General features: G+C 35.5%; 1 protein-coding gene across 2 annotated transcripts in view; it reads left to right on the plus strand.

Annotated features, from left to right (window-relative positions):
- Positions 1-25,748, plus strand: part of CPQ (carboxypeptidase Q) — a 630,163-nt gene that overhangs the window by 263,548 nt on the left and 340,867 nt on the right. For both annotated transcript variants that reach the window (XM_031947017.1, XM_031947016.1), the window contains exon 4: positions 149-356. In XM_031947017.1, coding sequence (XP_031802877.1) covers positions 149-356 — 208 coding nt within the window. The remainder of the gene's footprint in view (positions 1-148; positions 357-25,748) is intronic.

The following is a 25,748-nucleotide window of genomic DNA, read 5'->3' on the forward strand; positions in this document are numbered from 1 at the left end:
ATATATAATTATAATATATAAATAAAAATTAAAGGAAAAACAAAACAAGAATTAGTCAAATGAAAACATATTGATGAAATTTTATAAATGCTTTTATGTTATCTAATTTAGTTTTTTGAGGTTAATGAAGGCTTTTTTTTTTCTCAAGTCCTCACACAGGAATTCAGTTCTACCAGGATGGTGTGCCTCAGATCCCAACAGCCTGCATTACTGTGGAGGATGCAGAGATGATGGCAAGGATGGCTTCTCGGGGGACCAAAATTGTCATCCAACTAAAGATGGAAGCAAAGAACTACCCAGATACAGATTCCTTTAATACTGTGGCTGAGATCACTGGAAGCAAATATCCAGAACAGGTAAGTGTCATTCCAGAAAGAATATGCTTCTACAATTCAGAAGGGAAGCTTCCAATTAATTGTTACTTTTTAATGGATTTGGAGAAGAGGGGCAATTGTAATTCCACTGATATTGATATAAATAATATAAATTTTGTAGAGGGTCTTGTCTAGTTTATCTCATAGCATCTTTGAGAAGTAGCCACAGTATCAAAAAGAGAAAACTGAGGAAACAAGCTTATGGTGGATAAGTGATCTCTCCATCGTACTGAACCATGTAATTATTAGATTTAAACCCAGGCTTTAAGCCTGGTATTCTGTTCACTATACCATGCTGCCTCAAAACTTCCAAAGCCTTCTTTTAGAGAGTAGACTCAAGTTTTTATTTCTTCGAAGTTCTAGGCAAAGCTTCTCAAGAATGAGCAGAACTTATCAGCTTATTTTATTCCTTTTATCTTCTGTGTCCCATGAGGGTATTAATATCAAATCCAACTGCCTGAGGGGTGAGGCAAACAGGGCCTGAATATAATGTACAAATTGGAAAAAAAATCAGTCTAAATAAGAGCTAACTATATGGATATATATGGATATATATATATATATGTATATATATATATATAACTTATATATATATATATAACTATATGGATATATGGTGTCTTTACTTTGTTTTAAGATGCTGAATTACATTATTTTCCCAGAAAACCAGAATGGTGATATCTTAAAAGTTAATTATACATGAAGCCACTTTTGACAGGTTCTCTTAATTTTCATTAGCAGTGATGAAAATTGTTCTTTTGAAAATGATTTACAGAGTAACATTGCCAGAATCTTGACAGGAGGTTACCAGAGGAAGAGGTGACAAGAGATAGAGGACATCTGTGAAGTACCAAAGCTTTTGGGCTCCTTTCTGTACTACTGTCATTAATTCAAAGAAAGTTGCTCATGAAATTCATGTGCCTTTTTTCACTTCTGTAAAGGTTTGCTCTCTGTTACCATTTAGGACAATGAAGAGAGTGACATATCTTTACAATTTGCAAGCAACAGATTCAAGATCAAACTGAGGTCCTCTGCCTTCAAATCCAGAGTTCTTTTTTCAGTTGACTCTTTGAACTTGAATAGAGAACATGACAATTATCTCCATTTCATTCCTTCTTAATAGATTCCATTCCAAGTTATTGGCTGACGCACTCTTTCCTGTTTTATCTTAACCCTATAATCCACTAGGTTAACTCTATTCTCCAACTTGTCATTTTTACATCCTGTAAGCATACTATGACATTCATTCTTAAGTCATTTGTTTTTATCCTTAAGTGAAAGCAGAAGTTTATTGTATATACCAAATTTATTTCCCATTTATATGGAGACAGAACATTGTGGGGGTGAAGGAGTGTTTAATGGGGAGAGAAAAAGCTTATTAAGTGTTCACTATAAAAATTGTGGATACTGAGAAAAAGCAAAAATAGCCCCTCTAAGAAATTTACATCCTTATGAAGGAGACAAGTAGGATTGTTGTTGTTAGCTGGTAAGTATCTTAGGTAGGATTGAAACTCAATACCAAGTTTCTTGATTCTCAGTTCAGAGCTTTATTTATCATGCCATACTGCTCTTGAGAAAGGAGAGCATTCCCAGGCATGGGGAACAATCCTTACAAAGGTAGAGTGATGAGAGATGAAGAGCTGATTATGAACACTAACAAATCAGTCAGTATGACTGTACTTGAGTTTACAGAGGATATATTGGATAAATGGATGAAAAAAAAACATTTATTGAGTACTTTCTTTGTGTATAGGACTGTGCTAAGTTCCAGGGATATAAATAGGAAAGCAAAACAGTCTCTTCTCTCAAGCTCTCATATTCTAGTTGAGGAGACCACATGTCTAGAAGGTTTCAGCTGAGAATCAGATGGAAAAGGCTCCATAGTCTTTACAATGCAACTGAAAAGCAGATGTTTATGAATCTTCTTTAATGTCATTTCCATTTTTAAAAAAAAATTCTTGGTTTTTAGCATTTTAAATCTGAATATGGATGAAATTCCCTGAGGTCTTCAGAAGGTTTCATAAGGTTGGCCTTTGAAGGCTTTCACCTTTATCTTCCATCAACACCTCCAGGTTGACAATGACATAAATTGTAGTTTAGCTAGTTTAGGTTGATTTACTTTTCCTTGACACTTCCTTGTTAAATTGCTCCAAATTATAGTAGAACAAAGTGCTAAGTAATGCCAAGTAAATTTGCTACAATGGAAATTACTTCTTAACAAAGCAGAAGTTTGCTGGATGTCAAATTTTTCTCCTTTTGTGTGGAGGCAGAACTTTAAGGGGGGAATTAAGTGTAGGGGGGGGGTAGAGGAGAGTGCAACATTAGAAAATTGCTGATTGATAGTCTTCAGAGTTGACACCAACCTTTTTGAAAAGAAACATTCTCTTCCTACCATCTTATTAAGTATTCATGGACACATTATTTAAAGCAAAGACGTTACAGGTGAGGATTCTTCCTTTGTTTTTCAAGAAACCATGTGAATCTCAGTCCTGGAGAAACACATATGGTGTTAATCTTTGCATTGCCTTCTCTTATTTCCGAGTCTTTTAGTAACTAAAATAGTAATAGGCCTGGACTGAACCAGTCCTAGCCTCAGTGTCTTTGTTGGGGAAACCACCTACCACTATTAACAATTTAGACTTGCATGTCTTTTCCTTCTCTTTTACAGTTTTCAGGAAATTAACTATTGCTTAGGCATTTGGAAGTTCCCTGGAGACTTTGACAAGGTACCATAACTGTTATTAAAATGAATGAGGTGATTCAAACACTTGAAAAAAATCCTCAATATAAGCCATGATTAATGCAGCTGTTTAGAACAACAAACCAAACCTATTAAAATGTATAAGTTAATGTGAAGTAGTAACTAGAGAGTATAATTTAGAATCAAGAGTGGGTTCATATTCTATCTCTGACATTTCACAAAATAGGACTATGAACAGGTTAATTTGAATTTTGGGAAATCCTTAAGATTGTGATTTAGAGCTTAGCCAATGAAAAATTTCCTACACTGATGAAATCATAGGTTTTTGGTATATTGTCACATCAAAACTCATCCATCTAAGTGAGTCTTCTCTCATTGGTTCTGCCATGGTTTAAAACAGTCTGGTATGTCGAGATCAGAACTCTTCAATTCAAATTAACTTTTTGTTTATTAGTTGTGGGACCTTGGGGAAGTCATCTCAATTCCTTGAATCCAAGTTTCCTCAATTGAAAAATGATTTGTTATATTTATTGTATGTTCCAAATGTAATAGTTCCAGAGCTGAAGGTTTGAGAGATAGTCAAGCAAGGTCACAGAAACTGAAAATGGAATATGAATATTCCATACTATGAATAACCATTGGTAGAATGTTATTTCTTTAAAAAAAAAAGATATGTAAAGGAGGGTAATCTGTAGTGATCCTAAAAAAGAAAGCTAGAGTCAGACTGTGAAAGTTGTAGCTTGCAAAAAGTTCAACAGTTGAGTTTTTATTTTATCTTAGTGGAAAGAGAGAGCCATAAAAGTTTCTTGAGCAGAAAAATGATAAAGTAAGATTCATGTTTTAAGAATTTCACTTTGGCAGCTGGGAAAGTGTCTGTTGATAATACCAGTGGTATCTATTAGTTGTGGCATCTGTCTTTGGTGCTGCTGGTGTCTGGCAATGCTTCCTGTCACTGATACCAGTAGTGCATCTTAGTGGTACCATGGTGTCTGTCAAAGATGCCAGAAGGAGGGAAAAAGTTGGAACAGAAGTTTTTGCAAGGGTCAGTGTTGAAAACATGCATATGTTTTGCCAATAAAAAGCTATAATAAAGAAAAACTGCCATCAGAACAGGGTGTCAAAGTCATCAATAGCTATAGATAAGAATAGCTAGTAATAGACCTATGTGCTGTGGGGAAGAAGGAAGAGAGAGAGATGCACAGAAAGATATGTGGAGATTTTCTCCATTTGTTAATATACTGGATGAGAAGTAAGAGTCTTAGAGAGATTTAGGTTAAATTAGGGTCAGTTATAAAGCAATAGGTTTAGAACAAGAGATAATTGAAAATACAGAGTTTGGCTGAATTCAGACATATATGTCAATATAATTCACTCCTCAACTGTCTAAGCTACCCTTTTTTATTATGGGGTATAAGTGTTAAGCCACTCTTGCTTCCTCAAAAGAATAAATTTTCTAATATGGAAACTTCAGACAACATTTGGTCTGAGAAGAATGGTAGGGAAGATTTTTTAAGCAGGAGGTGACTTTCCAGGATCATTCAATTGATTTCCTATGGGTGAGTTCCTACTCAGCCACTGTTAGACCAGCCCTGAATGCAAGACAGAGGCTAGATTGTGTCTGCATTTTGTCCTGAGCTTAACACATTACAGGAAATTGAATTGACATTAACTTAAATAATCCTTTATTGCCTCTAATTATTAAGCTTCTAATATTTGCCGCTTTCTTGAATGTCAGACTAAAGCTTCTTGCTGCACCATTTACAACATCATATCATATCACTTTTTTGTTTACATCAACATACATTTATTAACTGCTACTATATGCTAAGCACTGTACTGTATAGATTGTGGGAGGTGCACAGATAAATAAAAAATGCTCCCTCCTCCCATGAAGCTTATACTCTTAATAGGAAGCTAAGACAAGCATAAACCTAGTAACAAAACATTTAAAATAGTATTGGAAAAGGGAGGTACAAATAAATAATGTGAGAATTCAGAGGAAGAAGTCACTTCCACTTATGAGAACCATGAAGGTAATAAGCATTTATTAAGCTTTTATGGTGTGCCATTCACTCTGAGGATACAATTGAGGATTACAATACTGAAAGAGAGAGAGAGAGAAAGAGAGAGAGAAGAGAAGAGAAGAGAAGAGAAGAGAAGAGAAGAGAAGAGAAGAGAAGAGAAGAGAAGAGAGAAGAGACAGATAGACAGACAGAAACAGATAAACATCCCTTGCTCTGAAGAACATATATTCTAATGGGGGAAGATAATACATAAGAAAGAACTGAGAAATATATATTAGACATGTATGGGACTATAGTCCAGAAGGTCAGAAGTAGAGCTAGGAGAAGAATGAAGATAGGCCAGTCTGAGCTGTTCTTCAAAATGAAAGCCCAGGAAGAACTCTGGAAGAAAAGGAGATGAGAATGACAAAGTACTATTCTAGAGTGAGGGGCAATTGAAGCATGATGACCAATTCCAGAAAGTCAGAGCAGAGATGGGAAGGGAGTGAAAATTGGCCAACTTGAGCCACTCCTAAAAAGAGAAGCCCTAGGAGGAACTCATCAGGGAGAGAAGATTAGCATAGTAGAGGGATATTTTTAGGTGGGCAAACCACAGGGGAAGATAGATATTCTTGAGGGAGATTGCTTCAGGTGCTAATGGAAGCTGTAGGATAAAATGGCAGCTGAAGCATGGGGGCAAAGTCCAAGAGAGTCAAAGGGAGTCAGAGCAAGAAAGGAAAAGAAGGTTGGCCATGGTTGGCTAACCTTCTTTTCCTTTCTTGCTCTGACTCCCTTTGAATAAAGTATCATTTGAGATAGTCCTTGAATGATAGGTGGAAATTTAATAGAATTAGTAAAATAGGAATAAAAGGCATAAGGCAAATGTGAGTAAAGATATAGAAGTGGAAGTAATAAAGATATCATCAGCAATAACTTCAACAATAGGTGATATTTTATTATACATTAAAGTTTCCAAAATTTGTTCACATGTCATTTGAATCTCAAACAATTCATAACAAGTTGAAACTATGGCTGCTTATACCCATTTTACAAATGGTATACTCAGGGGAGTCTAAAGGTGATTTGTTCATTGTTACTCAAGTAATCCATGTGAAACTTAGAGTCTATTTGATTCCTACTTCACCTTTTTATTTATTATGAAATGTTGTGTGGCATATGTTCAGGGAATAGTAAGGAGTCTATTTTGTCTATACCTGGACAGATTTTTAGTATTTACCTCACAAGATTGTTGGGCGGATTAAATGAGATAACGTATATAAAGCATTTAGCAGTCCTTAAAATGCTGTATCGGTGTCTGTTATTGCTTTTGTCACAGCCATTATTGTTATTATTATATTATATCATTATAATACATGAAAAAGGAGCAGTTTGGGGCAAGGTTAGAATTGTAATTTGGAGAGATTTTGGAAGGCTTTGCAGGCTAAGTTTAATAATTTAGGACCTTTTTGGTGTAGGCATAGGGGACCAGTAAAAGATTTCAAAGAGTGGTATCTTGTGATTGTATGTATCAAGAAGACTATGTATCAAGAAGACTTGAGAGAATGAGGGAAATTTCCTATAAACAAACAGCCTCATTCTCTGCTGACAGCTCTTTTCAGAGATTTTTTTTTTAAAACATAACTCTAGCTCTAGTTTGCCAGCAGAATTACAAAACAACCAGTTACTATGGGAAATAGTTTTTAAATGATACAATTGTTATCTGAATTTGGAAAGGAGAGTGGACATATTTTTTTAAACCAGCAGGGCAATCAAATGGAAAATGCAGCGGATTAGGAGAGAGGAGGCAGAATTTCTACAACCCTTCTCTACTACTAACAGTGTGACCTTCAGAATTCATGAAATTTACCTTTGTATTATTTGTATTTTATCTCTTTGTATTTTAAAGGCTCTTCCTTACCTTTAAAATGAGAGTATTACATTAGCTGATTTTTTTTTACATCCAGCCTTTCTAACTTTAAAGTGATAGGATTTTATTGTGTATTTAGAGATGAAATATATCTTTTGATGAATGTACCATATTTACCTGAAGGAGGCTTAGATTTTGCCAAATTGAGTGGAAGCCTCAAACTAACAGTAAGATCAGCCTCAGAGAACAACACACAATACTTTGTTGGACCAGTGGTCTCACTGCTATGTGGACTTCTCCAACAATGATAATCAAAATCTATCTGTAGCTTCTCAGCTAGTGTTAGCTGATGAAACTTTTCCTAATGAATCCAGTCTCTAGCCTACCTCCCCTAAATGGCTTGTTTATCTATCTATCTATCTATCTGTCTGTCTCTTCCTCGTGCACATGTTACCTCCCCAGATAGAAAGTAGGCTCCTTAAGGGCAGGGAATAGTTTATCTTAGGACTTCTCCAGTACCATGGCCATCATATAATAGATATTTTAAATGCTTATTGATTGATTTGACCACTTTTTACTATCCCTTACAAGGGATATCTACCCAACAAGCTGGAGATCTTTCTCCAGATCCCTTGATATGCTTAAGATTATCACTGAAGTGTGCAGGTTATTCATTGTTGTTCAATCATTTAGTTGTGTCAGAGTCTTTGTGACTTTGTAGACCACATTGCTCATAGGATTTTCTTGACAAAGATACTAGAATGGTTTACCATTTTCTTCTCCAGAAGATTAAGGTAAACAGTTAAGTGACTTGCGCATGGTTATGTAGCAAGCAAATGTCTGAGGATGGAAGACTCAGGGCTTCCTAATTCCAGGCCCAGCACTATATCCATTGAGCCATCTAGCTGCCCCTTGGAAACTACTCATTAGTTATCTTTTGTTCTTGATTCATGGTCAATGAATCTCTTTTTCCCCTCACCTCCTCCAATCATACATCTCTCTGATGACATCCTTTATAGTTCTTTTCCTGTATAACTTGTCGTTGGCAATCCAGAATGTCCTCAAAGACTTAGTATAGTTTTTATCTATTAAATGTTTAAACCATTTTAGTTTAAATTACTAAAGTTTTAAGGTATTAAAGTTTAAAATTGTACTAAGTCTTTTGGGACATGTGTATAATTTTTTAAAAGTTTTATTTTATTTTTCATTTATGGATTAAAACAAGCATTTCTACAGCAGCATAATAAAAAAGAATGCTTGCATATGAAATTGCAAATCTACTTATACAACTTGCTATTCCTTTTAAATATATAGATAAATTTTCATGTAAATTTCTTTTTTTCTTTCACCTCCCCATCCAGCTCTAAAGATGGTCACCATTAGATACAAATAAGTGCACACTCGTGTGTATATTATGTATATATGTACGTATGTATATATACATGTACGTATATGTATATATATATATATGTAAATATTCTATATGTACTTCTATTAGTCATTTCTCTGTATGCAGGTCATATCTTTATTCATATATTATATATAGTTAATTTAGATATTTATAATAGTCAAAATAAGTTTTGTACCAAAAGTTGTACTTTTAAAAAATCTAATACTTTTTTTTTTATTATTTTCCAAATACATGCAAAGATAGTTTGCAACATTCACATTTGCAAAACCTTGTTTTCCAAATTTTTCACCCTCCCTTGCCCTCATACTCCTCCCTTAGACAGCAAGTGATCAATAGAGGTTAAACATGTGTAGTTCTTCTAAATATATTTCCACATTTATTATTCTGTACAAGAAAAATTAGATCAAAAAGGGAAGAAAATGAGAAAGAAAAAAAAAAAGCAAACAAACAACAATTTAAAAAAGGTGAAAATACTATGTTGTGATCCACATTTAGTCCCAATAGGCCTCTCTCTGAATGCAGATGGCTCTCTCCATCACAAGCCTATTGGAATTGGCCTGAATCACCTCATTGTTGAAAAGAGCCAAGCCTATCACAATTGATCATCACATAATCTTGTTGTTTCTGTGTAGAATGTTCTCTTAGTTCATTCACTTCACTTAGATCAGTTCCTGTGAGTCTCTCCAGACCTCTCTGAAATCATCCTGCTGATTTTTTCTTATAGAACAATAACATTCCATTACATTCATATACCATAACTTATTCAGCCATTCCCCAATAGATGGGGCAATCTTTCAGTTTCCAGTTTTTTGCCATCACAAGGAGAGCTGCTATAAATATTTTAGAACATATAGGTTCATTTCTTTCTTGCCCAATCAACTTTGGAAATAGACCTAGTATTGCTTTTGAGGGATCAAAGGGTATACAGGCATAGTTCCAGATTGCTCTCCAGTAATGAATGTGCCCCAATTTTTCCCCATCCCCTCTGACATTAGTTGCTTTCTCCTTCAATCATTTTAGCCATTCTGGCTAGTCTAGTCATTCCTCTTCTATGTTCCTCTCCGCTGGCTTTTGTGTGACCTGAAACTTAAATTATTTAGGTACTGTAAAGTTTGGTCAAACATTTGAACAATGAAAAGCCTGTAAAGGTTTTAATAAGAAATTTTAAATCCATTAATAGTAGTGGGATTAACCACATATGGACTTCTGTATCTCAGGCCTCAATATGCTAAATGAAGAAGATGAAATAGAAAAATTGCAGAAAAGCAATGTTGGGAATACCAGTAAACATGGAAGGAGGTATATATTGGAAGTGATAGTTTGGAGAACATTGAGGGATCCATTCTCCAGGTATCTATAAGAGGGAAGGATACCAAAGCTTGCAGAAAATTAAGGATGTCATAATTTATTTTGCTATATATAATTATGTTTCAAAAATATTAACTTGAATTGTGAAATTCAAGTTAATTAAATGTGCAAAAGCTGTGATTTCGTCATTGTTGTGGAGAGCTACCAGCTCGAGAACTCTCTGCAACAACTCAAACCACAATCTGCTCTGAATTAGTGGGTCTCCCGTTGCATCCAGGGCCATCTTCAGCCATCTTAATCTATGTCTTTTTTTTTTTTATTATAGCTTTTTTTTTTTTTTACAAGATATATGCATTTTTCAGCATTAACAATTGCAAAACCTTTTGTTCCAATTTTTCCCCTTCTTCCCCCCACCTCCTCCCCAAGATGGCAGGTTGACCAATACATGTTAAATATATTAAAATATAAGTTAAATACAATATATGTATACATGTCCATACAGTTATTTTGCTGTACAAAAACAATCAGACTTTGAAATAGTATACAATTAACCTGTGAAGGAAATAAAAAATGCAAGTGGACAAAAATAGAGGGATTGGGAATTCTATATACTGGTTCATAGTCATCTCCCAGTTCTTTCGCTGGGTGTAGCTGGTTCAATTCTTTACTGCTCTATTGGAACTGATTTGGTTCATGACATTGTTGAAGAGGGCCACGTCTATCAGAATTGTTGATCTATATCTTGTTTTTGAACCCAGATGGCTCTGGAGGGAAAAGTGAGGTAGATGACCTTGCACAGCTCTCCTTCACTTAAATCCAATTCACTTGTATGTCATGACATCACCTTTCTGATTTCATGATCCTCTTTGAGAATAAAGGACAAACAACAATAACCACAATCCACCACTCTCCTTTTTCTTTTTCAGCTTGTAATTGAGAGTATGCTGATAAATGTTTAATAGCTGGTCCTCCAAAATTGTGGGATATCCTTTTAAGTTTAACCTGTTTTATTAACATTTTCTTTTCACGTTCCTGAATCTAGTCAATCAATAAAACAATAAATCAAGCCTTGACTTGTAGCATTTGCTGACTTCCTAAGTGTAAATGCTCACATTGAAAATTTAAAAATCTAGTATGGGCTTAATCCAGGACACCTCTGCTTATAGTATATAGAAATACACATTGCAGAAATCATATATTTTACGTGTGCAATACTACAAAACACCTTAAAGAATAATATATTAGATATGAATTAAAAATAAATTGTTGGATAGCATCCCTTTGAAGAATGCATAAACATTGATGTCTTAAGTCTCATGTTAAGGGAGCAAACAAGATACTCTAGAACTGATGGCCATATCCATTATGTGAAGGATTGAACTGTTTTTGAAACCTATTAGAAAAAGTAGCTTTTTTTTTTTTTTTTTTTTTTTTTTTTTTTTTTTTGCCTGCCATATGAATATGTAATTTGAAGATTTGTAAAACTCTTTTTAATGGGAACACCAAGTTATTCTGCTTGGGTGGGAGCTTTTTTCACAAAGTTAAATAGCTATTTAAAATTTAATAAGCAAAGAAAGATTAAATTTTTCATGAACTCATTGGTAAGAAAAGTTCATTTGTTCACATTTTAACCTTAAACTGGAAATTGAGGTGGAGGGGACAATTTTAAGCTGGCATATTTTATTCTTTTTTATTTTAAACATTTTATGACTTCAAACTGGCCAACCTAAACCTGGGTGGGGAGAAGAGTGAAGAATACATATGTGGTGAGGGTGAGCTTTTTCATTGTTTATTTTTCAAATTTCTAAAATGTGTGCTTTCCAGAGCATGCCTGTGGGCCTATAAAAGTAGCAACTGGAATGAACGAAAGCCATGCTGACTGGTTTGAATTCGTTAGCCACCTAGGTAGGCAAGTAAAGCAAATAAATTATCCTTTTGTGGTCTTCAAATGGAAGGATTTGGTTGAATTAGGGAAAAAATGAATTTTTTAAGATGAGAATTTTTTTTTACCTCATGACATTTGCCATCGCTGTTTTGTTGAGCTTCTAAAACACTTAAATAATTTTAACTTTGCAACATATATAAGTGGAAATTATTGGTTGATATGTTATATCCCTCCTAGTAGAAAATTACAGGTGAAAGACACTGTATGGCAATAACAGAAAGAGTGCTTTTTTTGTAGCCAACTGGACATTGGTTCAAATACACATTATCTGTGTGAATTTACAAGTCTCTTCACCTCAGATCTCTAGTCTGGTCTCCTGCTTTGGAGGAACATCATTCCTTCTACTTCATCTATTTGATTCCTCACCTAATCTGTCTAAGACTCTGGAAAAGATTTTACCCAGAGGTTAAAACGCAATGGACCTTGAAAAATCATCTAAAATCTTTCCTGAATGATTAAGAATCTTTTCCCTGATCATATTTTTCCCATTCTAGTGATTCTAACTCTGTTGATCATCATTCAAACCCCATTCTCCATCCCCCATCATCCAATCACTTATTCCCATTCCGTTTAACAAAATTTCTTCCATCTTCTGTCTCTTAATGAGATTCTACTCCCTACTTGTGACAAAATCTTCCTAATTAACCTTTCCAGCTCTGACTGCATGTTTAGTCATTCCCCTCTGCTTGCTGGTTGAGGTGCAAGTGGGTGAATTCTCCTTGTTCCCCATTGTCACTTCCAGATTATCTCTTTACCATCATGACTGAGTAACCTCTCTTCCATTGAAGTTCAGGCAATCCATATCAACCATCCAATTGAAATACTGGTAGGTATTGTCTACTGATCTCCCAGATAGTTCCCTTCCTTTCTCAAAAGTTCAGTACCTAGTTCACAATCTTTCTTTTCTCCTCTACTCCTTGTCTCATAGTAGGAGACTTCAATATATATTTAGAAATTCCCTTAGATACCATAATTTCACAGTTTCCCAGATTACTCATTTCACATGACCTACTTCTCCATCCCTACTTCAATCACACAGAAAAGATGGCCATAATCTTGATGTTGCCATCATCCACAAATATACTACTTCCATCATTATGAACCCTGAAGTTCCCTTATCTGGTCACAATCTATTGTCATTCTACTTTCCTCTCTTCCTTGCAATTCCAAATACTGTTTTTTTTTTTTTTTTTTGTTGTTGTTGTTGGTTTTTTTTTTTTTTTTTTGTCTTCCAACACTCTGATTCCTAAGTTTTCTCTTACGCCATCTTCTTTATAATGCATACTCTTTGACAAATGATGCCTTCTTGTGAGTCCCTTGATCCCTTATATTGATAATCTTGCCCTGCCATTTCTAGAAGGTGGGAAAAAAGTCATGAAAATGTACTAAGACCGCTACAAATTTGTGTTACACAATCTCAACTAGTTTCTTACTGCTACTAGGCAATCTTTCTATACCTACTTTATCAAGTTACTATTCTATTTACTTGCACAAATCAAAATCCCACTCTTCATAGTGAGCTCTTCCAAATCTTTTTATTTTTTGTTAAACTTCCAATAGTTTTCCCTCTTTCCTCCTTGTGAACTGAGAACTTTGCTTTATATTTTATTGAAAATATCATTTACCAACAGATCCCTCTTCTCTCATCTTTCTCATCTCCCATCACCAGGATGCCTTCTACAATGAAGTAATCCTTTGCCCCTGTCTCACATTAAGAGACTTTCTTCTCACTAAGGCTAATTATTCTGTACTTTTTTTTTTTCTTCTGAACTGTGACTTGCAGATAAAACTTTCTCAATGTGTAGCCTCCCTCATGAGCATGTCAACTGCTTGAAAGCAGGGACCATCAGTTTTCTATTTGTATTCCTACCTTTTTTTTTACATATCAATGCTAAATGAATGCTTTTCTATTAATTCATTCATTCTAGTTCTGCTTATTTCATTCTGCATCAATTTATACAGATCTGATTTATTTTTCTGAATTCCTCTCATTGATCACTCTTTATTACCACAGTTTGTCCAGTCATTCCCCAGTTTATTGCCATTAAATTTGTTTCTAGTTCTTTAGGAAAAAAAAAACCAAAAAACTTTTAAAGCCATATGTTTAATGACCATTTAATGACCATAAATCTTAGTGCCTAAATATAAATTATAAAGGTCTGCTTAACCTACATGCTATTTTTTAAAAATCCTGTTAGAGATTAGAGGAGGAATGAAGAATGCTCTTTTGTATTTCTATACCTGAGTCTGGGTTTAATCCTGGATAAAGATAGTTGATAATTAAGGCTTTTAAAAAATATTTCTGATGGGGCAGCCAGGCAGGACAGTGGATAGAATGCCTGAAGTTAGGAAGGCCCGAGTTCAAATTTGGCCTTGGATACTTAGATAAGTTACTTAGTCCTGTTTATCCTCAGGTTCCTCATTTGTAAAATGAGCTAGATAAAGGAATGGGAAACTTCCAGTATATTTGCCAAGAAAACACCAAGTTGAGTCAACGAGTCAAACACAACTGAAATGAGTGAAGAGCAATAATTCTTGTCGTTTAAAGCTAATTAAGTTGTCTCTCAAATGGAGGACAAAGCAAAATGGTCTTTAGCTAATTTTTTGCTTAGTTTTTAAATTGGCTTTTTGTGTCTAGTCAAGATTCACACATTTATAAATTTTTCAAAAGGAAAGTTTAAGTGCAATTTTGCCCTCCTCTAAGATAGTGACCATAGTATAAAAAGAAAAGCTATCCTCATTTGTTCTGTTGCCTATTTTCTTGGCAGCCAGAAACTGGTAAAATGTCAACCCTGATGCTGCTTATTAATCCTACCTCTGTGATTTGAAATGTCAGTCTAGATTGGTGTTGGACTTTGAGACTATGGGTGAGAGAATAATTAGACTAGTAGACCAGGGAATATTGCATTTATGCTATTGTGTAGATATATAACATGATTAGATGAAAATTTTTTATGTTATCTTTGTGGAAAAGATGGAGAGATATAGGTTTTCCAACAGTACAGGATGGTGGAATTGGAAAATGATTGAATAACTGCAAAAAGTTGTCTTGGATGGTTTATTGTCAACTTGGAAGGAAGTGTATTTTAATTCTGTGACTTACATAACTCCATACATGGTTTGATTCCATTTTGACTGTCATAAAACTTAAAGTAATAGCTAATGTGTTAGATGACAGAGTAAAGATGCAAAAATCTCTAGTAATTTTAGAACAATGGGCCACATCTTAAAACAAACAAACAAACAAATCTTTTGGAAAGTGGAGGAGAAATGGATGCAATTTAATAGAACTAAATATAAAGTCTTTTGGTTCAAAAGGTCAGTTTGAGAATTATAAGATGGTGAAAAGATAATGGTTTTTGTAAAGATTTGTGGATTTTAGTGGATTTTAGTGGACTGCAAGTTGAGTAAGGATCAACAGTATAACATGACAGTCAGAGAAGCTAATGTGATTTTACATTGCACAATGTTCAAAACCCAAGAGGTTAATTTTATTTGCCCTCTGTCCTGGTCAGATGTCTAGAATATTATGTTCATTCTTAGGCACCAAATCTTTGAAAGGATAGTGCCAATCTGGAGAGCATCCAAGGAAAAGTAACTAGAATAATGATGAGACTTGAGATAATGCCATAAAAAGAACCAGGGAAATTTAGACTTGAGAAAAGAAGCTTTAGTTGGGTTTGAGAGAACTGTCTTCAATTATTTTTAGACTAGTAATGTGAAAGAAAGATTATACTTGTTAGATTTGGCCCTAGAAAACTAGGAGCAATGGGTAGCAATCAACTACAGAGAAACAGATTTAGGCAGCAGATTTAGCTGATCAAAATTTAACCCTTAGTTATTCACAGTGAATTGAGATGCCTTTGGAGGTAATGGAGGTAAATCTCTTCCTCCTCCTACAAGAAGTTTCAAAGGGAAGACTACATCACCATTTGTTGTTGTAAGTTGTACTGGATATCTATTGAGGTCTCTTACAACTTTGAGACTCTGTGATTTTCTGAAATAAACTTAGTAAGAGAAGAGAAAATTATATTTATATGGGGGTAGCAGCTAAATGGTACAATGGATAGAGTACTAGGCCTGGAATCAGCAAGACATCTTCCTGAGTGTAAATCCAGCCTCAGACACTTATTAATTGTGTGACCCTAGACAAGTCACTTAATCCAGTTTGGCTCACTCATCTGTAAAATGACCTGGAGAAGGAAATGTCAAATTAATTAACCTCTCTGGACTGGTTGCTCATTTATAAAATGAGGTTTAAATAGATATTCTTTGACTCCTTCTAACTCTATGGCTGCCTGTATCCATCAAAGAAGGTCATGCTTTCTTCTAGATGATAACCATGAAATGAGAACCTATTTAAATATTCCTTACCAACCCAATGCTGAGATTTCCATTCATCTTTGCTTCAGTTAACACAGGTAATGTTTGGAATGAGATTCGAACTTAGGTCCTCTGACTCCAGAATTGGAATTCTATTTATTGTATTATCCTTCCCTCCCCAGAGTCTTTCCTATCTCATTTACTTGTATTCCTCCAACCCCCTTAATTCCTTTAATTGTCTTCTATTTCATGTCCCGTGAGCAAAACCTTTAAGTTTATGGAGGGTAACCAACCTCCTCACCAACTCCCAGTTTAGCTCCAGCTCCATTGTTTCTGTGGACTTACTGGCTTCTTTGGGAGGGAGGACTGCATTATAATTTTTCAGGAGAAATGGCACAGCCTATTTGAAATGGAGTGGTGCCTTCTGAAGTTGAATCACTGCACTGTTTACTTATCGGCCTGAGATACCAAGGTCCTCTTGAATCAACTCTGATGGAAAGCATAGGCAAAGGTTAATGTAGCTACTCTTGCTGCCATGAAAACCAACTTCTGAGAAGCTCGAGATGCCCATTATGGCTCTGTGGTAGCTTACAGGCCATCATAGTTATGCTGTTAGTTAAATTAAACATGAACGATTTAACAAAGAATATTATTATTCTGTGCACAATCTTGACTTGTAATTTAAGGTTAAACTAACTTAATTTTATTTCATGTGAATTTTTAGCAGCAATTATGGGCAGTTAATGCAGTGTTCTTCCTTGGTCGGGCATCATCTCTTTGCAAAATTACCATACTTTATTCCAAAAATTAGTTTGCCAGGTTTCAGTGGCTTTTTTGTTCTTTATTTTTCTCTGTGATGTTTATATCTAGAGACCTCTGTGTTTACAATAGCAACTACTTTTTTTGGTTGTTTTTTAGTAATAAGGATCTGTTAATCTGATCTGCATTCTAGAGTAGAAAGCCTGGTGCCAGTCCTCCACTGGAAGAGCAGGTAGCACAAAAGGTTCCATTAGAAGCAGGTATTCCAAGATCCTGGAATCAGGAAAACCTGAGTTCAAATTTGACCTTAAACTATTATTAGCTATATGACCCTGGGTAAGTGAGTTAACAAATCTACCTCAGTGTTCTAATCTGTAAAATGAGGATGTTAATATCTCCTTCCTAGCTTTGTTGGGAGGATGAAATAAGATATATAAAAAGTTTAATTAGCACAATGACAGGCCCATAACTGGTGCCCAATAAATACTTATTTCCTTTCCCTTGCATTCTCTTTTACAAATCCATGACAAGGTTACTTTTCCTATATCCCTGCTTTTATCACTACCTTGATGACAAATTATTAATGGCTTCTTGCTTCTCTGGGGGAAAAGTGTGTCCTTAACTTAGCATCTCCTTAGCCTGGACCCACCATGTTTTTTTTTTTTTCTTTCATTCTTTATGCATGTACTCTGTAAATAGAGGCAGCATGGATATTAAGTAGACTATGGGGCTTGGAATCAGGAGTAAAGACAGACATCTGATCCCATTTTTGACACTCAACTGTGTGACTGAGCAAGTCACTTAAACTCCATTTGCTTCATGCAACCAGTCCTCAGGACTTTCCTTATGTATCATGGATGGGTTGCTCTTTTGGTTGGTGAAGTTCCCAGAATAGGAATTTCCCATCTTGAGAAGTTCACAGATTTTTCTAATTTGACAAATCTTGTGTTTAGATTCCAATTTGGATTCCTTACCAGTCCCCATATATAATTTGTACTTTTCCATCTCTGTGCCTTTATTTATATTATTCTTGAGATGGGATTATAGGGAATAGCTAACATTTTTTCTCAGATGTAAAATGAATTGGAGAAGGAAATGGCAAATCACTTAAGTATCTTTGCCAAGAAAACCCCATATAGGGTCACGAAGAGCCAGACATGACTGAACAACAACAATATTTATATAACACCTCCTATGAGGTCCAGTAGTACCTGGACTAAATATTTTACAATGATCTTTTCTCTAATCCCCCGGGAATATAGTTACTATTATTATTATGCCCATTTTATAAATGAAGAAACTAACAGCAAGCAGCATGAAAATGACTTGCTCAGGATCACACAACTAATGAATGTTTGAGGCAAGATTTGAACTCAAGTTTTTCTCATTCTAGGCTTAACACTCTATGAAGCTGAACTCTGCTTCTTTTCTTTCTATACATAGCTCCCAGAGCTGCCTTTTGTGTCTAGTTGGAAAAAATATCTCATTCATTTTTATTACAACATATAACAGTTTAAGAAACTTAGAGCTAAACTATCTTTGCATGGTTTTGGAAAAATAAAAAAAAAGCATTTTTATAAAAAAGAAGGGAGGAAAGGAAGAAAAAATGAAGGAAGGAAGGAAGGAAGGAAGGAATGAACTTGGGGCCAGTGATTAAATGACTTATCCTGTGAAATACAGCTGATAAATTTCTGAGTTAAGATTTGAACCCAGTTCTTTCTAATTTTAAGTTCAGTGCCCTCTCCACAGTTCCATACTGTCTCTTAAACATAGGATGGTTGAAAAGGAAGGGATTCTAGGAATCATAAAGTCCAGTTTCCATTTTACAGAAAAAGAAACTAAACCCCAAAGAGATAAAGTGTTTTGTACATGGCCCCATAGCTAGTTATCATCAGAGCTGGGACCAGAGCCCAACTTACCCTCCCCCCATTCCTTGTTTGTGGTCTTCATGACACTACATTTTTGTAGCTAGCCTTTATTTAACTCTTTACTAGCACCTAATCAGAAATTGAAGTTAAAAAGAAAGAAATGTTTATATGCCTTTTTATAACAAGGTTATTATGGGACTATTTATAAAAAAAAAAAACTTTTATCACTAAAAAATCTGTTTTTTTAAATGTTAGGTAAAAGTTATAGAGGAACAAGGGACAGAGTAATTCCAAATGGTTCATTTGAAACAATAAATGTTAAGCGCTCATATTGCTTATTTCTAACTTCTGTGAAGCACTTCAAGGGAGGTGTAGGTAATTTTGAGAATTGATGCTTTAAAATGTAGATTTTTGTAAGGGGACACAGTGTCCCTTGAGATTTCTATGTGAGGGCTAAAGGAGAAGAATCAGAGAGTGATATAGAATTTTGTCATTTCCCAACATCATCTGAAGTCATCATCCCTCCTTAAATTATCCTGTTTCAGCATTTGTGGTAGTCCTTGTAACCAAACTTTCATTCTTGCTCCATGAATAATTCTGTCTGTACATCCCTGTGCTTCATTTTGAGCTATAAGATGGTACATGAACCTTCTGGAGATAAGTGATGATATTTCAAGACCTGGCATCCCTGGCCTATTTGCAGATTCTGTTACTGCTCCCACACTGATTCAGAAGGAAGCAGAGGAGAAAGACGTGCAGAAAGACCTATTAGTGAAGGAATTCATGCTTGACAAAGAAGAAGCTGAGAAATTCAGGAGCCAGGGAAGGAAAGAGAGAAAGAATATAAAAGTGTATGCTCTTTCATCATTTCCTATATCATAATAATATTCTAGTACATTCATATATCATAATTAATAATCACTCCCTAATTAATGGATATTCCCTTCATTTCTAGTACTTTCCCACCACAAAAAGAACTACTGTAAATATTTTCATACATATAAGTCCCTTTCTGCTTTCTTTGATCTCTTTGGGACATAAGCCTAGAAGTGATTTCTCTGGATCAAAAGGCATATATAATTTGGTAACTTTAGGTGCATAATTCCAAATTATGTTTCAGAGTGGCTGGACCAGTTCCAGCAACAAGGTTTCAATGCGCCTGAATCAAAGGGCATACATAGTTTTAATACTTTTGGGGCAGAGTTCCAAGCATGATTTCAGAACAGCAGTGTTAAGGAAAAGTTTAGACAGAGAAGTGACCAAATCAATATGCAGAATAAAATACACATTCTTCAACTTGGCTAATGTAGGAATGAGTTTGTTTTCTTTGAATTTGCATATTTCTTACAAGTTTTTTGGTTTTTGTTTTTTCCCCAGTTGAGGGAAGTGTAGATACTCCCTTCTCTCAAATAGTTTATAATCTTATGGCTTGTGAATCATGCAGATACATAAAGTTCTAAGGCAAGATTTAAATTCAGTTATAATAAAGCTTTAAAAATAAAGAAGTAAAAAGTAGATGAATGGGACAGAATAGATCAGAGAGAATCAGAAACAACGGAACTCAATACTTAGCAACTTAGTTGGGGGAAAAAAATTTTTTTTAAAGTATTAACAGGCTATCAGCAAATAAGTTGAGGGCTCATATATGAAATACTAGTACTATCAGCCCTTGAAGTTTCTTCCTCTGGGAAAATTAAGATTAAAATGTAGGTGATTCATTAGGAAGGGGAGTTGAGGATGGAGAAATGGGAGGGGCTATTAATAAATAATTATTTCTATGCATAAAGTGTTAGTCTAAACCTAATTTCCACCAGATTGCTTTCCAGTTTTCCCAGCCCTTTTTATCAAATAGAGAATTCTTTCCTAATTTATGTATTCTAGCCTATTGAATGCTAGGTTATTGAGTGGTTCAAGTCTTTGTGTGCAGGAGGATATATGTGGGAAATCTGATACTTGAACTCAGGTCCTTTTCTCCAAATCTAGAACTCTTTAGTGTAATGGGCTGAGGCTTGAGTTGATGCACTGAGGTCCCAAGCACTTGAGGCTAAATAGTAATTGGACTATACTCTATTAATATACATGCTTGGATAAAGAATGGCCCCCGCCACTCTCTGTGCAAGTCCTGATGTGTTGTATAGGAAATGACGATTTTGGTGGGTGGAGGAGAGAGACAGGAAGAGAGGCGGGGAGAGATTGGGCCTGGGTTCTAGTCTGGCAGCTGCTGGTCCTGTGGCTAGTGTTCTAGCTAGCTTCTTGACTCAGCTGCACACATTGCTATTGCCCATTTTCTTCCACCTCCTATCTTTCTTCACTGAGAATAAAGATTGACAATTTTCCCCTAACCTGAATTCCTGATTCCGGTTGATTTTAAAATACGCCATCATCACACTTTAGGTTATTTCCCAATAATCAGAATAGTAGACATTTACATAATACATTTGGTTCATAAAGCATTTTGCATTTATTTTGTCATTTGTATATTTATTTTCTCTTCCTCCTCTTCCCTTCCCTCCTCTCTTTGTTCCCATTTCCTCCTCCTTCTCCTTCCCCTCCTCTTCCTGCTCTTCTTCCCCTCTTCCCTCCTCCCTTTCTCTTTTTCCATCCTCTCCTTTTCTCCTTTTCCCTTCCTTCCCTCTCCCTCTTTTTGTCCTCTTCCCCTTCTTCCCCTCCTTCCTCTTCTTCTCCTTCCCCTTCTTCTTTTCCCTTCCTCTCCTTCTACTTTTCTTCCTCCTTTTCCTCCTCATTATTATAATTACCATTACTATTATTTGTTACTGAAACTATGATACCCATTGAAGAGTAATACAGAATCTTTGAGGTACAAAGAAAAGAATACTAATCTTAAAAACAAGATCAGCATTTGATTAACAAAGGGAAAAAAAACCTAAATACTCATCCATTAGGTATTTTCCTCAGGAATGAAATGATCGATGTGAACTTTAGAAGTGAAAATTGTTATAGAATTGAAATAAGAACATAGCAAACAATAAATGAGATGGCTGGAAGCCTGTTCAGATACTATTAAGGAAACTTAGGATACCAATTTTGTAGGCTCTGATCACTGTAGGCTGCACAAACAGTAAGTGGTAAATCTAGAATTGAAACCCAGAACCTCCAACCCCACATCCATTCTAATCTCTCAAAAAAAAAAAAAAAAAAAGCCCCAAACCCAAAACAAATAAAAACAAAAAATGACCCACCCCTTACAAGCTGGTACAATTTTCTTGCTGCTTGATTCTGGCCGGAATACCTTGACAATTCCACTTAGCTTGTTGTTTAGTAATTTTTTAGTCATTTTTAACTCTTCACGACTCCATTTGGGGTTTTCTTGGCAAATATACTGGAGTAGTTTGCCATTTTCTTCTCCATTCATTTTACAGATGAGGATTAAGTGACTTGCCCCGACTCACCCAGCTAATAAGTTTTTGAAGTAACATTTGAACTCAGGGAACAGATACTTCTTTGCCTCCAGACCCAGTGCTCTATTCACGCTATCATCTAGCTGCCTTTCACTCAGCTCTTTGTGCTTAAAACTCCAGTCACAAACTTTGGATTCCTATCATTTGTGGCCATATTATTAAGCTGTGTTGGCTTGAGAAGTAGCTCTGAACCAAAGAGAGAGGCTCCTTTCATCTTCTGAAATCTCCAGCATCAGTGCCATTAGGGGAACAATTGGCCCATATGTGTATGTGTGAATGAGCTGCCAGCTACTCAGATTGGGTTTTGTTAGTCATGATAATCTCTGTCATTTCTACGGTCATATTTTTTCATTGGCAGCTTCCTAATGAGCTCATCTCGGAGCTGCCAAGTGGTAGAGCACTGTGTTTTCTTCAGGTGATTTGAGAGATCTAGTGAGGCAGCCAATTAGCATTTTTATTTACTTTGGGAGAGCTTTGAGCGTAGGGACTTGGATGAGATTTGTCTGGTAGCATTTGTAGAGCTATAGAAACCGTCAACAATTTTTTTTACTTGTCAACTTAGGCGGCAGTAGCACCAGGCAGTCCAGAAAAAAATCAGGACTGGGAATTTGGCTGGACTGGAGGAAGGGCAGGTAGTATTCTGGGGCAACTGAACCAGAAGTGAAGTCTCTAAAGGTTAGTTAAGACAAAGAGGAGCATTTAAATCCTGTGGCTCCAAGTTGAGAAACTCTACTGATCAGAAACTCTGAGGAGAAGATTAAAGAACAAAAAATCAAAAACCCAGGTGATGGGGTAAAGAAACAATAGAGAGTCTGGAAAGCCAGAGATGAGGATCAGGGCCCAAATTGGATGACCAGGCCTAGAGTACCAATAACAAAAATGCATCTTGTTCAATACCTGGCTAGCCACCTTTCAAGACAGGTACTTCTCATGACTATTCCTGCCCAAGGTCATAGCTGCTCTCAGTGTTTGGAGTGGATTGAGCCTACAAAGATATATTCCTTCAATATCATACTAAAATATCATTTTTTACATTAAGGGTTTTCAATCTTCAATATGGTAATATGTTTTACATGACTTCACATGTATAATTGATATTATATCACTTGCCTTCTCAAGGGTTGGGGGGAGGGAAGAGGAAAGGAGACAACTTGAAACTCAAAAATTTGAAAAATGAATGTTGAACTTAAAAAAAACATAGTTGGAAAATATTTAATGAAATAAATAAAAATGTTTTTTAAAAGGCCTGTGGGTCCCTTCTCTGAAAAGTTTTAAAATGCATAATATATATTATATATAATTAATGTTGATTATGGTGAAATAGAATTATCAGACAATTTGAAAGAAAACAAGTTCACAGACCCCCCAGATTAGGAACCCCTTTTCTAATGTTAAGTTTTTTCTCATCCCCTCAATTACAAGCACTTTTTGCTAAACTACCTCATATTTAATGCCTTTACTTTTTTATTTGTATTTATTAACTTTACATTTGGAGCAGCTAAGTGGCTTGATGGATAAAATACTGGGACCTGGAGTCAGGAGGACCTGAGTTCAAGCCTAGCCTAAAATACTTATTAGAAGTGTGACCCTGGGCAAGTTGCTTAACTCTGGATACCTCAATTTCCTCATTTGGAAAATAAGCTGGAGAAATGGCAAACCTCTCCAGTATTTTTGCCAAGAAAACCCAAAATGGGGTCATAAAGAGTTGGACAACTTTCAACAACTTTACAGTTATTTTTATGTACTTTTGAATATATCTGTTGTCTCTCCTGTTAAAATATAAATAAATTCCCTATGAGTGTGGATTGTTTCAGTCTTTCTGTTCCTTGTATCTAACATAGTGTCTGGTATATCGTGAGCACTTAATAAATGCCTTTTGGTTGATTATTCAAGTAGTAAATTCTAGTTTCTAGTAAGAGTACAGGAACAGTGACTAATCAGTTCCTAACAAGCCTCCAGTGAAAAGATGGGGGAAATTATGGCATAATAGTGTATAAAATCTCTTGGTTTCAAGTCTTGTGGTACATCATGGTGTTCAATAAATATTTATTGACTGACTGATTGATTGTTCAGATAGGGAGAAAAGGAGGTAGGGAACAAACCTTTTAAAAAGCAAATTTCCAGTGAGCTGAAAGTTGTTAGGCCAAGCAAAAGATAATCAATCTTTCATATTCTGTGCAAAGTAACTTCTATAGTGAATTAGTCAGAAAGCAAGCCAGTAAGTAAGGATGGTTACCAGGGTAACCTTTTTCTGGCTGGAAAAGTATAAACACCACCGGCCAAATCCATATTTGAACCTCTGGGCTTCCATCCATCCTCTTTCTTCCTGCTGAAACCAAAGAATCAGGGAATGATAGTTGGTGTAGGCAAAAGCCTGGAGAGAGAGTTAAAGTTGTTCTCTTATACAAGAAAGTGGCAAGGCTTTGGGTCTCCAAGACTGGCAGAATTCAGTCAAAGGTGATGTTATTTCTTTCACCAGGACAATTAGAGCTAACAGCAAGGCAATTAACACTAACAACAGAGGAAAGCTGACACTGAAAGTGGGCATCCAAGGAGCTGTGAACAAGTTTTTTCACACCTCTTACTTAGAGAAAGAATTTTTCTTAAAGCAAAGTGAGGAAAGCCAGAATTAGATCAATCAATTATGCATAATATTTGAAGTTTAGTGAGGGGAGATATTTAACTTGTATCTATGTGTTTTTAATTTTTAAAAAAATTGCTTTTCATTATTGTTCCTAATTCAATTCACTATAACAACATTTGGTAAGTGACTATGGTGAGGTAGGCATTAAGAAACAAAGAAAAGGAAAAAGGAAATAGCCCTTGCTTTCATGCACCTTAACTTTTTTCTGGGCAGCTGAATGAAGTATTGAGCCTGGAATCAGGAAGATCTGAATTCAAATTTAGCCTCAAACACTTACTAGCTGGGTGATTTTGGACAAGTTGCTTGACCTCAATTTTAAAGAAAATTATACTAACTAAATATACTAACTAAGCCTAAGTTTTAAAGGAAATTATACTATACTATGATTATATTATGAAATAGAGATAATGATAGCATCTACTTCCCAAGTTGTTATGAGGATCAAATACGATAATATTTATAAAATGCTTAGTACAATGCCTGAGACATAGTAGGCTCTTAATAAATGCTTATTCCCTCACTGGGAGAAAAGGGGGGGTATAACATGTATAAGAACAAATGCAAAGTAAATTACAAAAAAAAAAAATACAAAATTTAAAGAATGGAAATTTCTCACAAGTCAAACAATTCCCCTTGATCCCATTGCAGATTGTACTTTCCCTTTCCTGTCCATGGTTTCACTTATATAAGGAAGCTTACAGGTTTAGCCTCAGAGAGTTGCCTGGGGCATGAAGAGGTTAAGGCAGGCATATATTTGCCCCCTGTCACACAGCCAGGATAGATAAGAGACAGAGCTTGAACTAAGGTCTTCTGAATCTAAGGTCAGCTTGCTATCCACTGTGTCATGTTGCCCCTCCCTTCCCAAGTGATAAAAATAAATTTCCAGAGGGAGAAAGCAAAGAAATGAGGAAGTAGAAGAGAGGCAGAGTTGGAATGGAAGTAAGTTATATTTTGGAAAGTAGAGATGGTATATAAAAGATATTAAGTTAGAAAACATCTCATGCAAACGCCTGGGGTCAGGATATGGACTGTTTTATGAGGAACAGCCAGTTCCTCCTAGAGTGTATGAAAGAGAAAAATATTAAATATGTTCAGAAAAGAAGGTAGGAGCCAGATTGTGGGAGGC

Source organism: Sarcophilus harrisii, chromosome 1 (genome assembly GCF_902635505.1).
Source record: "Sarcophilus harrisii chromosome 1, mSarHar1.11, whole genome shotgun sequence".
Taxonomy (NCBI): Eukaryota; Metazoa; Chordata; class Mammalia; order Dasyuromorphia; family Dasyuridae; genus Sarcophilus; species Sarcophilus harrisii.